This window comes from Trachemys scripta, chromosome 8 (genome assembly GCF_013100865.1).
Source record: "Trachemys scripta elegans isolate TJP31775 chromosome 8, CAS_Tse_1.0, whole genome shotgun sequence".
In the NCBI taxonomy this organism is placed as follows: domain Eukaryota; kingdom Metazoa; phylum Chordata; order Testudines; family Emydidae; genus Trachemys; species Trachemys scripta.
In genome coordinates, this window is record NC_048305.1 from 92,145,516 (window position 1) to 92,157,596 (window position 12,081).

The window sequence follows — 12,081 nt, forward strand, 5'->3', positions numbered from 1 at the left end:
ACCTCAGGCGAAAAAGCAAATGGGACTGTAAGGGGGTGGACTCACCCCTGCAGCACCTCCTGTTGGTCATCCTTGGGAATTTGCCCATTTTCCAGCCAGGAGCACACTCTGCAGGCTGGTGATCCACCTTACTGCTGGCCCCCCCCCTGTCCCCCCCCCGGGCCCCGTGGCCCCTTTCTCTGGGGTGCTGCCCCCTTGGCAGTAACCCCTCAGTCTCAGAGTCTCCCCACCCAGGGGAACACCCACCCGCTATCTCCACTTCACCTCAGTCTTGGCTACTGCCAGGCCTCATCTAGCCCCCATTCACTGGGGCAGACTGGAGCATATAAGCCACTCATCACATGCAAAGGGGTTTGGACTTGCTGCCTCTGGCTACCCGTGGGCTGCCCCCTGCAACCCAGTACCTAATAGGCTTTACCAGGCCTTTCCTAGGCCAGAGCTCCCTTGGCCTTTCCCCAGCCCTGCTCTACACCAGATACCTGGTTAAGTTCCCTGCAGCCAGGCCCTTCTCTCTAAACACAGAGAGGAACTGTCTGCTTGAGCTCCTGGCTCAAGCCTTTATAGGGCCAGCTGGGCCCTGATTGGGGCGTGGCCCCAGCTGAGCCTGCTTCCTCCCAATCAGCCCAGGCATCTTGTCCTTCCACAGCCCTCCTCCAGGGCTGTTTTAAACCCCTCAGGGCAGGAGCGGGTAACCACCCTGCTGCAGGGACACAGTGTACTTGATTCATCCTGCAAGCACAGAGGGGCATAATTGCATTCCCCTGTGCCCAAGAGGAAAGCAGTGGTAATGGTGGGATTCACCTATAGCAGAGAACATTTGGCACTGTAACTGAGCGGGTCAGTGTATATTGCATGTCTTTTTCTGTGCTGAGCCACAGAGGATGTGGGCCTGTTTCAGCCTCCAGCTACAGAGCCATCACAGCGGTACTTTTGCTGCCTTCTCCTAAGATTTCGACAAGTTTGGGAAAAATAGCTTTAAATGTTGGCCAGGGCTCAGTCAGTGCATTTTCCAGGTGTCGCCTCCTCAGTTATCCCAACCCACTTTCTAGGCTACACAGCTATTCCGGGCGTAGAGGGGGTTGGACTTCAGCAAAGAAGTCTCTGCCAATCTGTAATCATTGAGATGAAAGAGAAGTCCTGGCACACACACATACAGGGTTCAGGAATGAGAGAGTGGGCACATACAAGAGCTGCTTTGTGACTGAGGTCTGAACTGCTGGGGGGCACCGAGAGTGCTGCAGAAGGTCTTTCCGCAGAGGAAAGTGGAAGGAACTTTCTAGGGACAGGTTCAGCCAGTTAGTTGCCCCATCTCATTTTGTTGTGGCTTGGAAATGCACCACACAAGAGGAAAATGTTTGTATTTGGGTTAAGAATCTGAATTTTTTGCCCTGCAGTAGATTCTGTAAGTACTGGGGAGTCTGATACACACATTCTGTCCTCATGGGTCAGCAATATTCCTACGGCAGAACCACCTACCTGACATTTTGCCCTGGTTTACAAAAGTTAAATTGTTCCTCTCTTGTTTCAGAACTGTGGCAGCAGAAGTCAGGAAGCAGATCTCGGGGCAGTATGGCGGGTCTCCTCAACTTCTCAAAAACCTTAGCATTGGAGGCAGCGTCTCCCATCATACAACTGTAAGTAACACTTTTTGTTCAGAGTACTTTATACAGTGTCACCGTAAAGAAGAAGATGCAAGTTGTTTTGATTGCAGGTCAGGAAAAAAAATCACTGTTGTTATATAAGTGATAACAATTTACTAAATTAATTGATAGTAAAAACTTTTAGGCAAATAATTTACTACTGGCTATCTTGGGCATCCCTTCCTCAGCTTGTTGGCTTCTGTGAATCCTTTTTAGGCACCTAATTCTCCCCATACAATGCCTGGGGAGCCTGGGTGCCTCACTCAGGGTACATCTACACTACAGCGGGGAGTCGATTTAAGATACGCAAATTCAGCTACGTGAATAGCGTAGCTGAATTCGACGTATTACAGACGACTTACCCCGTTGTGAGGACGGCGGCAAAATCGACTTCTGCCGCTTTTTGTCGGCGGCGCTTACTACCACCTCCGCTGGTGGAGTTAGAGCGCCGATTCGGGGATCGATTGTCGCGTCCCAACGGGACGCGATAAATCGATCCCCGAGAGGTCGATTTCTACCCGCCGATTCAGGCGGGTAGTATAGACCAGGCCTCAGTGTTGCGAATGCCACCTATTAGGTCCTGCAGTGCTCAGCTGAATTTTCCCTTGTCAATTTAGCCCAGAGGCCTCCTTCTGAGACATGGGGCCAGATTAGGGTGACCAGATGTCCCGATTTTATAGGGACAGTCCCGATATTTGGGGCTTTTGCTTACATGGGTGCCTGTTACCCCCCACCCTCTGTCCCGATTTTTCACACTTGATATCTGGTCACCCTAGGCCAGATTCTCTTCCCAAATTCCATCCATTTTGCATGACTCAGGATCAGATTCTGTCTTTTGCACTGCCTAACTGGCTAGCTGAGAATTCCTTTAGGGGAGCTCTCAGCAGGCACAAAGCAGCATAGCCAGCTTCTATGCCAGCCGCACTCCACCGCTGGTGTATAGGGAGCAGGAAGGGGATGGGAGAGGCAATTAGGCTGGCCTTTCTTTAGATCAGGGGTCGGCAACCTATGGCACACAATTTTTGATGGCATGCGGCAGCGGGCTGAGTGGCTCAGCCCACCACCGGCCTGGGGTTCCATTCACTCAGCCGATGGCGGGCTGAGTGGGCCGGTGGCAGGCTGAGTGGGGCCGGCGAGGGGCTGAGTGGCTCAGTCCGCTGCCAGTCTGGGATGCCGGCAGCACTCAGTCTGCTGCTGGTCTGGGGTTCCGGCTGCCGGCCCCTTGCCAGTCGGGGTCCCAGTCGCCGGCCCTGCTCAGCCCACTGCCGGTCTGTGTGAATGGAACCCCAGACCGGCAGCGGGCTGAGCAGGGCAGCGGCTGGACCCCAGACTGGCAGCGGGCTGAGCGGGTCTGGTGGCTGGAACCCCAGACAAGGATCCCAGGCAAGGATCACACTAAATTGCTAAGATCTACATTTTAATTTTATTTTAAATGAAACTTCTTCAATATTTTAAAAACCTTATTTACTTTAAATACAACAATAGTTTATTTATATAATAGAGACATAGAGAGAGACCTTCTACAAACGTTAAAATGTATTACTAGCACGCGAAATCTTAAATTACAGTGAACTTGGTACACCACTTCTGAAAGGTTGCCGACCCCAGCTTTAGATCAATGGTCTGAATCCTGCAAACAGGTCTGCATGGGTGGACACTTATGACGATGCGAGCTCCTCCAAAGATATGTTCCTGTGGCTCCCTTTGTAGGACCATAGCCATTGTTTATCCCATTAAGGTCTCAGTCTTGCAATCAGTTCTGCATGCATGCAGGGTTCTGCCCACACAGCTTAATGCAGGGTCAGGGCCTTAGAAAGTTGGAGTCTTGTCTTGGTCTTTGGGGATGGAATGGCAGCAAATGGAATAAGTTTCTCTCCTGATAAGATGCTTTAGAAGGGAATGTGAGAATTTGGAGATGGTTATCACTGAGGAGTGTGCATTTATCTAAATACGTGAAATTATTCAGATGAGCTGAGTGGGGTTTTTTTTTTGTTTTTTTTTTTAATAAGAGCAGTTGAATATTGGAAACAAAATTGTCAGCATTGCCCACATTGAGGCAAATTATACTCACCATCTTCTGGTCAGATTTCAGAATTGAACCAGCTCTCTGGACGTAAATCCAAGTAATCAGATACAGAGGGTGTGAAAACTCCAGTGTACTTGCTCAAGGTGGAACTGCATTCTGGGAAACATTCATGATGCCTACATCATTGCTCTGTGTTAGACCAATCAGGTTAAAAGTAATTCATTACATCACCCTGTCCTCATAAAATGGGTCTGCTTCACTGTTGCATTCCAAGTTCTAGATACCTGTAACCTTTAGTATTTCATACCACCTGTGCAGTGAAGGGTTCTCTTCTGTGTAGTATCAGTTGCTGAAAGTACTCCCTGGAGCATGGAACCCTGGCACACATGCTTTTGGGATATGATGTGGTCATCCTATTTTGCAGTAAGGGCCTACTGAGGATCAGCTTCTGATATAGCACCTACTACTTTACTCTGCATCCCCTGTGATGCATTTAAAACCTTTCCAGCTTTCTCATCCAGAGCACACATACTTCTTTAGAGTCAACCTAACATTAAAAGGACATGCTTGCATCGCAGAAGGCAGGGATGACCTCCAGCTTAAAGAAGTGAGTTAGCTTCATGCTCGGGAATGCTTTTGAAGGGTTACTTTTGTACAGTTCTATTCAAAACTCCTCATTTATCATTCCTGGTACCTGCAGTAATTGTGATATCTTCCTCTGCTTCACGTGGAGATGCTGCAGCACCAAGATCACCGACAAATGTTGAGGGCCACATCCATAGTTGCCTTATGGGCCTTTGTGTCAGTGATGTTGGCTATGCAGGCACAAAGGGGCTATAGGGATAGCTCTGTGGTAATGCCACGGAAATCCTGGAGGTGTTCCAGGGTGGAGGCAGAAAGAAGGAGAGGGTTGATGGCAGGAGGTTTAGCTGAGCAGTCCTGGACTGCTGTAAACCCCATGGGGGGTATGACAGCAGCTGGAGCAGGTTAGAGCAATCATGACCCAGCCAGTCCTGTAGAATCTATCTTGTAATCCAGGAGTAGGTATATAAATAAGATCTCTTCCATGCACCTATCCCAGATACTGCTCAACTGACCATACCTTGGTAAACCTGGGTATCATTTCTTCTTCTCTGTCATCTTTCTTCTATCTGCATTGTATCCTCTGATTTTCTTTCTTCTGTAAGATTATTCCATCATGCAGGCATCAAAACAAACATTCAGTGCTCCAATGCTACACTGAGAACTGTGTGAGTGGACACTGTGGGGACTCTGCTAGCACAGGGATCTACCCACACTGTTTTCAGAGCAGGATTAGGTCCTTAGAGGTATGTTGCCTTACCACTGAATTGCTGTAAGGTCGTCATCCTCTCCCACCCCCCCATACCTACCAATACTAGTGAATTATTGTGTATGTGTACTTCTGCGCCATCCTGTGTCTATGTGTGTATATGGGGAGTCAGTGGAAATGTAAAACAGGATCTCAAGCATCTCAGAAAATGGCACACCGCTTGAAAGCTCAGCATTTCATATCAGACTTCACTTCACAATCGTTGATGTGATTAGCCACTAGCTCGTCATGTTAAATTTTATACTGAGCCTAGATGCTACTCAGAAGTAAGATTAACTCAAAGTGGTAGTGGGCATGCTGACAGGACGTGGCTGGGCAAGTAAAGAATCTTTCTGAATGTGTAACTAATACGACAGGGCCTTGGTTGTAAAGAATTTAGGGCCAAATTCTGCTCTTTGGGCATGCATGATAGGCTGTCATTGAGTCATGCATGAGTCCAGGGGCAGAATTCAACTGCGTGTTATACCTCTGGGATGCCAGAAAGAACTATGCATGGCATTGGACAGTAAATTCCCTTAGAGAAAGTGCTTTATGATAACCACACCCTTAGCAGTTGCCTCTGTTATGCAGAAATAGTCTTTGTTCTGGGAAAAGTTTGTGTGTTCTAGAGAATAAAATATAAGGCCCTGATTCTGCACAGCCGGTCTTTGCGCGCATAGAGGTCTGCGCACACAAGGGCTTGCAAGACAAGGGCCTAAGTTGCTGTTTTATGCTACATTTCATCCCATGTTTGGATACATTTGATAGTGTAATTGCTTGAGTGAATTATCTGACTTATTGTTTAATATATTGTTGCCCAATCACCAGAGAGGTTGTGAAAAAGTCTGGTGGAAAATTAAATAAGCATGAGTTCATTTATTGAATCTTGTTTCATCTAGGTATGAAAAGGTTAATGAATTCTTCTACTTTTCATATTGGAGATGTGTCTTTAAACATTTGCCATAGCCTGTAGTATACACCAGGATTAATGAAGAGGACTGGTGAAGGCCCCCACTGGCCTTATCTACCCTATTTTTTTTCTTAATATTTCCCTCTAATGCATGTCTCCAATGGTAGCTCTAGTGTAGACAAGGCATGTCCAACCACCGCATATTAATCACTTATAATATTAGGGTTAGTGCCTAGAGACCCCAACTGAGATTGGAACCCCATTGTGCTGAGTGCTGTACAAATACATAGTGAGAGATCATCCCTGCCCGAAAGAAATAAAAGGTGGGAGGTTAAACAAAAGTCACACAGCAGCTCACTGTCTATACCAGGAATACACCCCAGATCTCTCGACTCCCAGTCCCAGTTCCTATCCATTAGACAATGCTGCCTCAATGTGGAGACTCAAACATTGGCAGCAGGTCTACACTAGTGTTCCCACTGTTGAGGCTGCAGGAATTTTTAATGCTAGCATAGACACAGCCTGTAATATTAAAGACATCCTGCTCAGTTGTATTTGTAGATGGCTACGATCTGAATGAGATCACGCCACTGACCTTGTCTTGGCAGTTTCCTCATTAGCAATTTAGCGGGTAATTGTCCTGAAAGTCTCATGACACGCTGTCTGTTGTAGACATTTTCTATGAAACAATATGCCTTTGTGAAGGAGTTGGTAACATAGAAGTCACTTGGCACCTTGCAAGGTCGCTCCCTTAGTTTCTCATTGACTGAAGCACATTTGCATTCTCTGAGGCCCGGGCTACAGTAGCGGGGGGTTCGAACTAAGATACGCAACTGAAGTCAAAGTATTTTAGTTCGACTTACCTGGCCATCCTCACGGCAGCTAGTCGACTGCCGCGGCTCCCCCGTCGACGCCGCTTACTCCTCCTGCCGAGGGTGGAGTACGGGCGTCAATTAGCGGATCGATTTATCGCATCCAGACGAGACACGATAAATCGATCCCCGATACATCGAACACTACCCGCTGATCCAGCGGATAGCATAGACGTACCCTTAGATAATGGTTGAGTATGGGATGCAGTGCGGTAAATGAAATTTAACTAGTCTTTTCCCTGTATTTTGGAGAGATCCTCGTGCTGCATGAGCAACAGAAAAAATACTTCCATGATTGTTTCTATTTTTGCTACTCGTAGAAGCTAGGGAGAAATATACTAACTATATTAAGGTGACAATACAGGAGCCTATGATTTATTGCCTTCCTCCTCCCCGTCCCAGTTTAAATGCAGCTCTTTCTAGTTGTGCTTTGGGGAATTCACAAATTTAGGTCCCAGTCATGCAGACACTTCCACATGTGCTTAACTTTACCCACTGGATATTCTTATTGGCTTCAATGGGACTGGTCATAGCACATAAGTCTTTGCAAGCTCAGGGCCTTAGATTTGAAAACCCAGTTACACACCCCAACTATCAATTTATCTGTAAGAAATAGAAGTTAAGGTCTCAGAAAGTTTGATTCAGGGCTGCCTGGGATGGGGGGGAGGGTAAGAGGAGAAATTTGATCTGGGCCCCCTGTTTGAAAGGGCCACCAAATGAATGGCATTGCAACCTAGCACATGGTGTCACAGTGCCACTCAGATTAGGACCAGCAGCCCGAAAGTTGGCCAGACCAGATGTGGGTGGTGATATGACCCTGCATGCAATGCCACTCAATGAAATTTGGCCCGGCAGCCCCTCCATCATGATGGAGTTTGTGTAATAATATCCAACAGACCTCCGGGAGCATTTGGACCCTGCCTTTGGGAGGTGAATTAGGAGATTTTGCACAGATAAGTGGATTGTTGTCTCTTCCAATCCTGCAAGGTGTTGAATTCCTCCCCCAACTCCCATTGATTTTGTGGTATTCAACCCGGCTGAAGAAATTTGCTTAGTAGGAGTTTGCAGGATTGGGCCCAGTGAGAATTGAAGGCCTTTGCCTTGTTTTTCTGCTAAATTGAACAGTTAAGTCTGGGCTATTCTTATCTGTTTGTCACCACTTTCTTTCCCATCATTAAATGTTTACTTTTTCTTTACAGCAACTCATTACGCTGTGATGCTTGGTAACTTCTTCACTGCTGAGCCTCCAATGCACTTGTCATTTGTGCTGTTTTCCACTGAATTTAAAGGCAAGTTAGGGACCTAGCTGACACATTCATTAGCATGTCAGGTGTGGTTTTACCTGGGTGTGTTTGGAATGTTAAGTGGGAGTCTCGGGTTAATTCTGGTTATTGTCTGGGCAACACAAGGACTTTCTCTTTCTCTGAATCTTGTTGTGCAGCCTTTGGTTTGGTGTTTAAGGGCTTGCGGTTATTCTTGTTTGGGATAGTAGGAGCAGACTTGTTGATTGAGGCTGAGGGTCAAGTATCCATTGTTGTTGTTTGTCTTTGACTGACATGTTTGCTATTGTCCTTTTACAAAGATCAAACCATGCCCTCAAAGGCTGGAAAATAATCAGTAAATATAAAGATTTCTCTTCGTCTCCTAACATCTAACCTAGTTGTCTGTCTGTCTCTCTCTTGCTCTTTTTTTTTTAGCAGCTGTTTTGAAAGCTTTTGCTGTTTAACGATATTTATGTTAAAATGAGAATAGGTAGTTATGCAGTCATTGATTTGTGAATACTTTAAACATTCAGTTGATGTGTATGTTTAAATGTGCATCTCTTTATGCATTGTAAAGCCATAGCAGGAAATTGCAGAATAGTAAGGTTGTGTCAAAACTTGGAAAGGCAAAACGTTTCATGGTAAAAATGTTTTTGGGGCCAAAATTTGATCTAAAATACCTTAAATATAATTTATTATAATTTGATTAGGGTAGGAAGGAAATAGTCTGGACTGTAAATATGTATTTTAATTTAAAAAGTAACATCTTGTGGGATCTGCAAAATATTTTGTCATTCAGCTGGTTTTGCAGAAGGAAAACACTATTCCACAACTGAAACTGCACTGACATTGCCTGTTATGTTATATTTGATTGCATGATTGGGTTTAATGTTAGCAGGCAGCGTGGTCCAAGGAGTAAGACAATGGATTTAGGAGTAGGGAGGCTTGGGTTCTATTCCCACTGTGACATTGACCTTAACATGTCTCTTCTCTGTGCTTCAGTTTCCCCATGTAAAATGAGGCTAATGATACTTCCTCCCTTTGAAAGGTACTTTCAGATCTGTGAGCTTGAGCCAATGCCAATTGGAACTTTTCCATGGATGTAATAGGCATTGAGATCAGCCTCTGTGGCTGCAAAGCTAAGATGTAATTATCACATAAGATGATGTAGTTATACAAAAGAACCCATGTTAATTTTAACTTCATTCAGAAGAAGAGGAAAAAGATAATGTTTGCCAAAGAATGGAAAATACAGCTAGGGAAAAAATGATAATACCCTCCTCTTTCTGTCGGCCTGCCCCGTGGGGTAGAGTGTTTAAGGCATTGAGTGCCACATAATTTTATCCCCTAAACACTAAAAATATATACTCTAGAGACACAAGAAATGGTAGGAACCAAGTCTTTGTCTCTTAATGCCATTTCAGGGATGTGACTCCAACTATTTTAGTCACATGAGGTTCTTTGCCTGGCCTTAGGGGACACCAGGATTAAAGACAAGCAAAATAATCACAATTATTAACTGACTGTTTTATTAAAACTACAATTATTTAAAATCAAGCTAAATAGAACACAGACAATCAACAATGGTTACTTCAGTGGCAGGTCGTGTATGAAGGGTGTTGGGGCTCACCAAAGTACACATACCCCACACATTTGTGTGTGAGGGAAAGAGTCTGTGAGAGAGATTACATACCAATTTTGAATACAGCAAATCCGTAGCAGCCTGCTATAGATTTTCTGTGTTCACTATATATATCTAGTAGCAGGGCATTCTTCTCCACTGCGCCTGTGGCATATGCACAGACTGCAGCCAAGGTCAATCAGGAGGCAAAGCTGCAGCGATTTTCAGTGGGATTTGGGGTGGTGGATTCGCTGCCCAAGCCACAGACTGCAGTGACTGTCAAGCACTCTAAAATGTTGCGCTCTGACTACCCCATATAGATCCTGCTGACGGACTCTAAAAGATACATACTTTGCGTTGACATAGTTCCGTTTCAAATAGGACTACTTTCACATGTTCTAGATACCTTTTAGAGCACATCAGCAGGGTCTACGTGGGCAGGTAGAGTGCAGTACTTTAGAGCAATCTACAGTTTACACCCAGACTGCAGGGACCAGCTTTCACATGCTCCAGTGCAACAGCAGTGACTCCAGGACCAAGATATAGTACCCAGGGGACCAAGCTTTTTTTAATTTTCCTGCTATGTCCCACTTACCTCAAGGTTCACCAGCCACCACTGGGTTACTTCAGTGACCATTTCCTCTGTGGAGAACTTTCAACAGAGATTATACTTTGAAGGGGTCCTCTCTGGTAGTGACACTCTTCCCTAGGTAAATGTAAACCAAAGTTCATTATTCCCCAAATCAGTAACGAGTCCTGTTTTAGTATATCAGCGAGAACCAAAGCAGCATGTAGATGGGCAAAGGAATTTCATTTAAGGGCTGGTCAATGAGGTTTGGTTTATCATGGATAGGGTGACCATATAGCAAGTGTGAAAAATCAGGACAGGGGGTGGGGGGTAATAGGTGCCTATGTAAAAAAAAAAAAAAAAAAAGCTCCAGAAATCGGGACTGTCCCTATAAAATGGGGACATCTGGTTACCCTAATCATGGAAAACTTAGTTTATAACCCGTTTAAAAGAAGTCATTCAAGACAGGCATAGTAATTAATATTAAGAATCTTAAAATCAAATTAAATCCCACATTTTGCTTTGTTTTCTAAAGTTAACAATGTCTCCTCTCTGGGAATACATAGTATAAACAATCTGATGTTTAACAGACTAAGCTGTTAGTACCTGAAATTACTAGAGCATTCCAATGTCCCATTAACATTATTACAAGAACAAGTTAAATCTTGTCCCTTGGGAGGGCTTTTGTATGCTCCATTTTATCAATAATCCTGTAGTCCGGGTGATGTCATCATGTTACAGAAGCAGTGCTGGGCTGGAGGGTTGTTCCTTCTTGATAGTTGTCTTGTCACTGCTGCTGTTTGCGTTAGAGATGAGCACTGAAAGCATAAGGAAGCATGTCTGTAAGAGTGTAATAAGAGTAAGGGTATGTCTACACTATGGGATTATTCCGCATTTACAGAATTCGATTTTTGGCAACCGATTGTATAAAATCGAGTGCATGCTGTCACACTAAGCACATTAATTCGGCGGTGTGCGTCCATGTACCCAGGCTAGCATGGACTTCCGGAGCATTGCACTGTGGGTAGCTATCCCATAGCTATCCCATAGTTCCCGCAGTCTCCCCCACCCATTGGAATTCTGGGTTGAGATCCCAATGCCTGATGGGGCAAAAAACATTGTCGCTGGTAGTTCTGGGTACAGCCTCACCCCTCCCTCTGTGAAAGCCACGGCAGACAACCGTTTCGCCCCTTTTTTCCTGGATGAACTGTGCAGACGCCATATCACGGCAAGCATGGAGCCCACTCAGCTCAAGACAGCAGTCATGAACATTGTAAACACCTCACGCATTATTGTGCAGTTTATGCTGAACCAGGACCTGAAAAACCAGGCGAGGGGGAGGCGGCGACGGCAGCGTGGCGACGAGAGTGATGAGGACATGGACACAGAATTCTCTCAAACCACGGGCCCCGGCGCTTTGGAGATCATGCTGTTAATGGGGCAGGTTATAGCCGTGGGACACCGATTCTGGGCCCGAGAAACAAGCACAGACTGGTGGGACCGCATAGTGTTGCAGGTCTGGGATGATTCCCAGTGGCTGCGAAACTTTTGCATGCGTAAGGGCACTTTCATGGAACTTTGACTTCCTTTCCCCTGCCCTGAAGCGCCAGGATACCAAGATGAGAGCAGCCCTCACAGTTGAGAAGCGAATGGCAATAGCCCTGTGGAAGCTTGCAACGCCAGACAGCTACTGGTCAGTTGGGAATCAATTTGGAGTGGGCAAATCTACTGTGAGGGCTGCTGTGATGCAAGTAGCCAAAGCAATCACTGAGAAGCTGCTGCAACCAAAGGTAGTGACTCTGGGAAATGTGCAGGTCATAGTGGATGGCTTTGTTGCAATGGGATTCCCTAA

At 45.7% G+C, this 12,081-nt stretch overlaps 1 protein-coding gene across 8 annotated transcripts in view; it reads left to right on the top strand.

Annotated features, from left to right (window-relative positions):
• DOCK7 (dedicator of cytokinesis 7) overlaps nucleotides 1–12,081 on the top strand; it is a 155,845-nt gene that overhangs the window by 8,874 nt on the left and 134,890 nt on the right. For all 8 annotated transcript variants that reach the window (XR_004646968.1, XM_034780462.1, XM_034780463.1 and 5 more), the window contains exon 2: nucleotides 1,529–1,634. Coding sequence is in view for 7 of the 8 variants with exons in the window: in XM_034780462.1 (XP_034636353.1) it covers nucleotides 1,529–1,634 (106 nt within the window). In the remaining variant the exon portion in view is untranslated. The remainder of the gene's footprint in view (nucleotides 1–1,528; nucleotides 1,635–12,081) is intronic.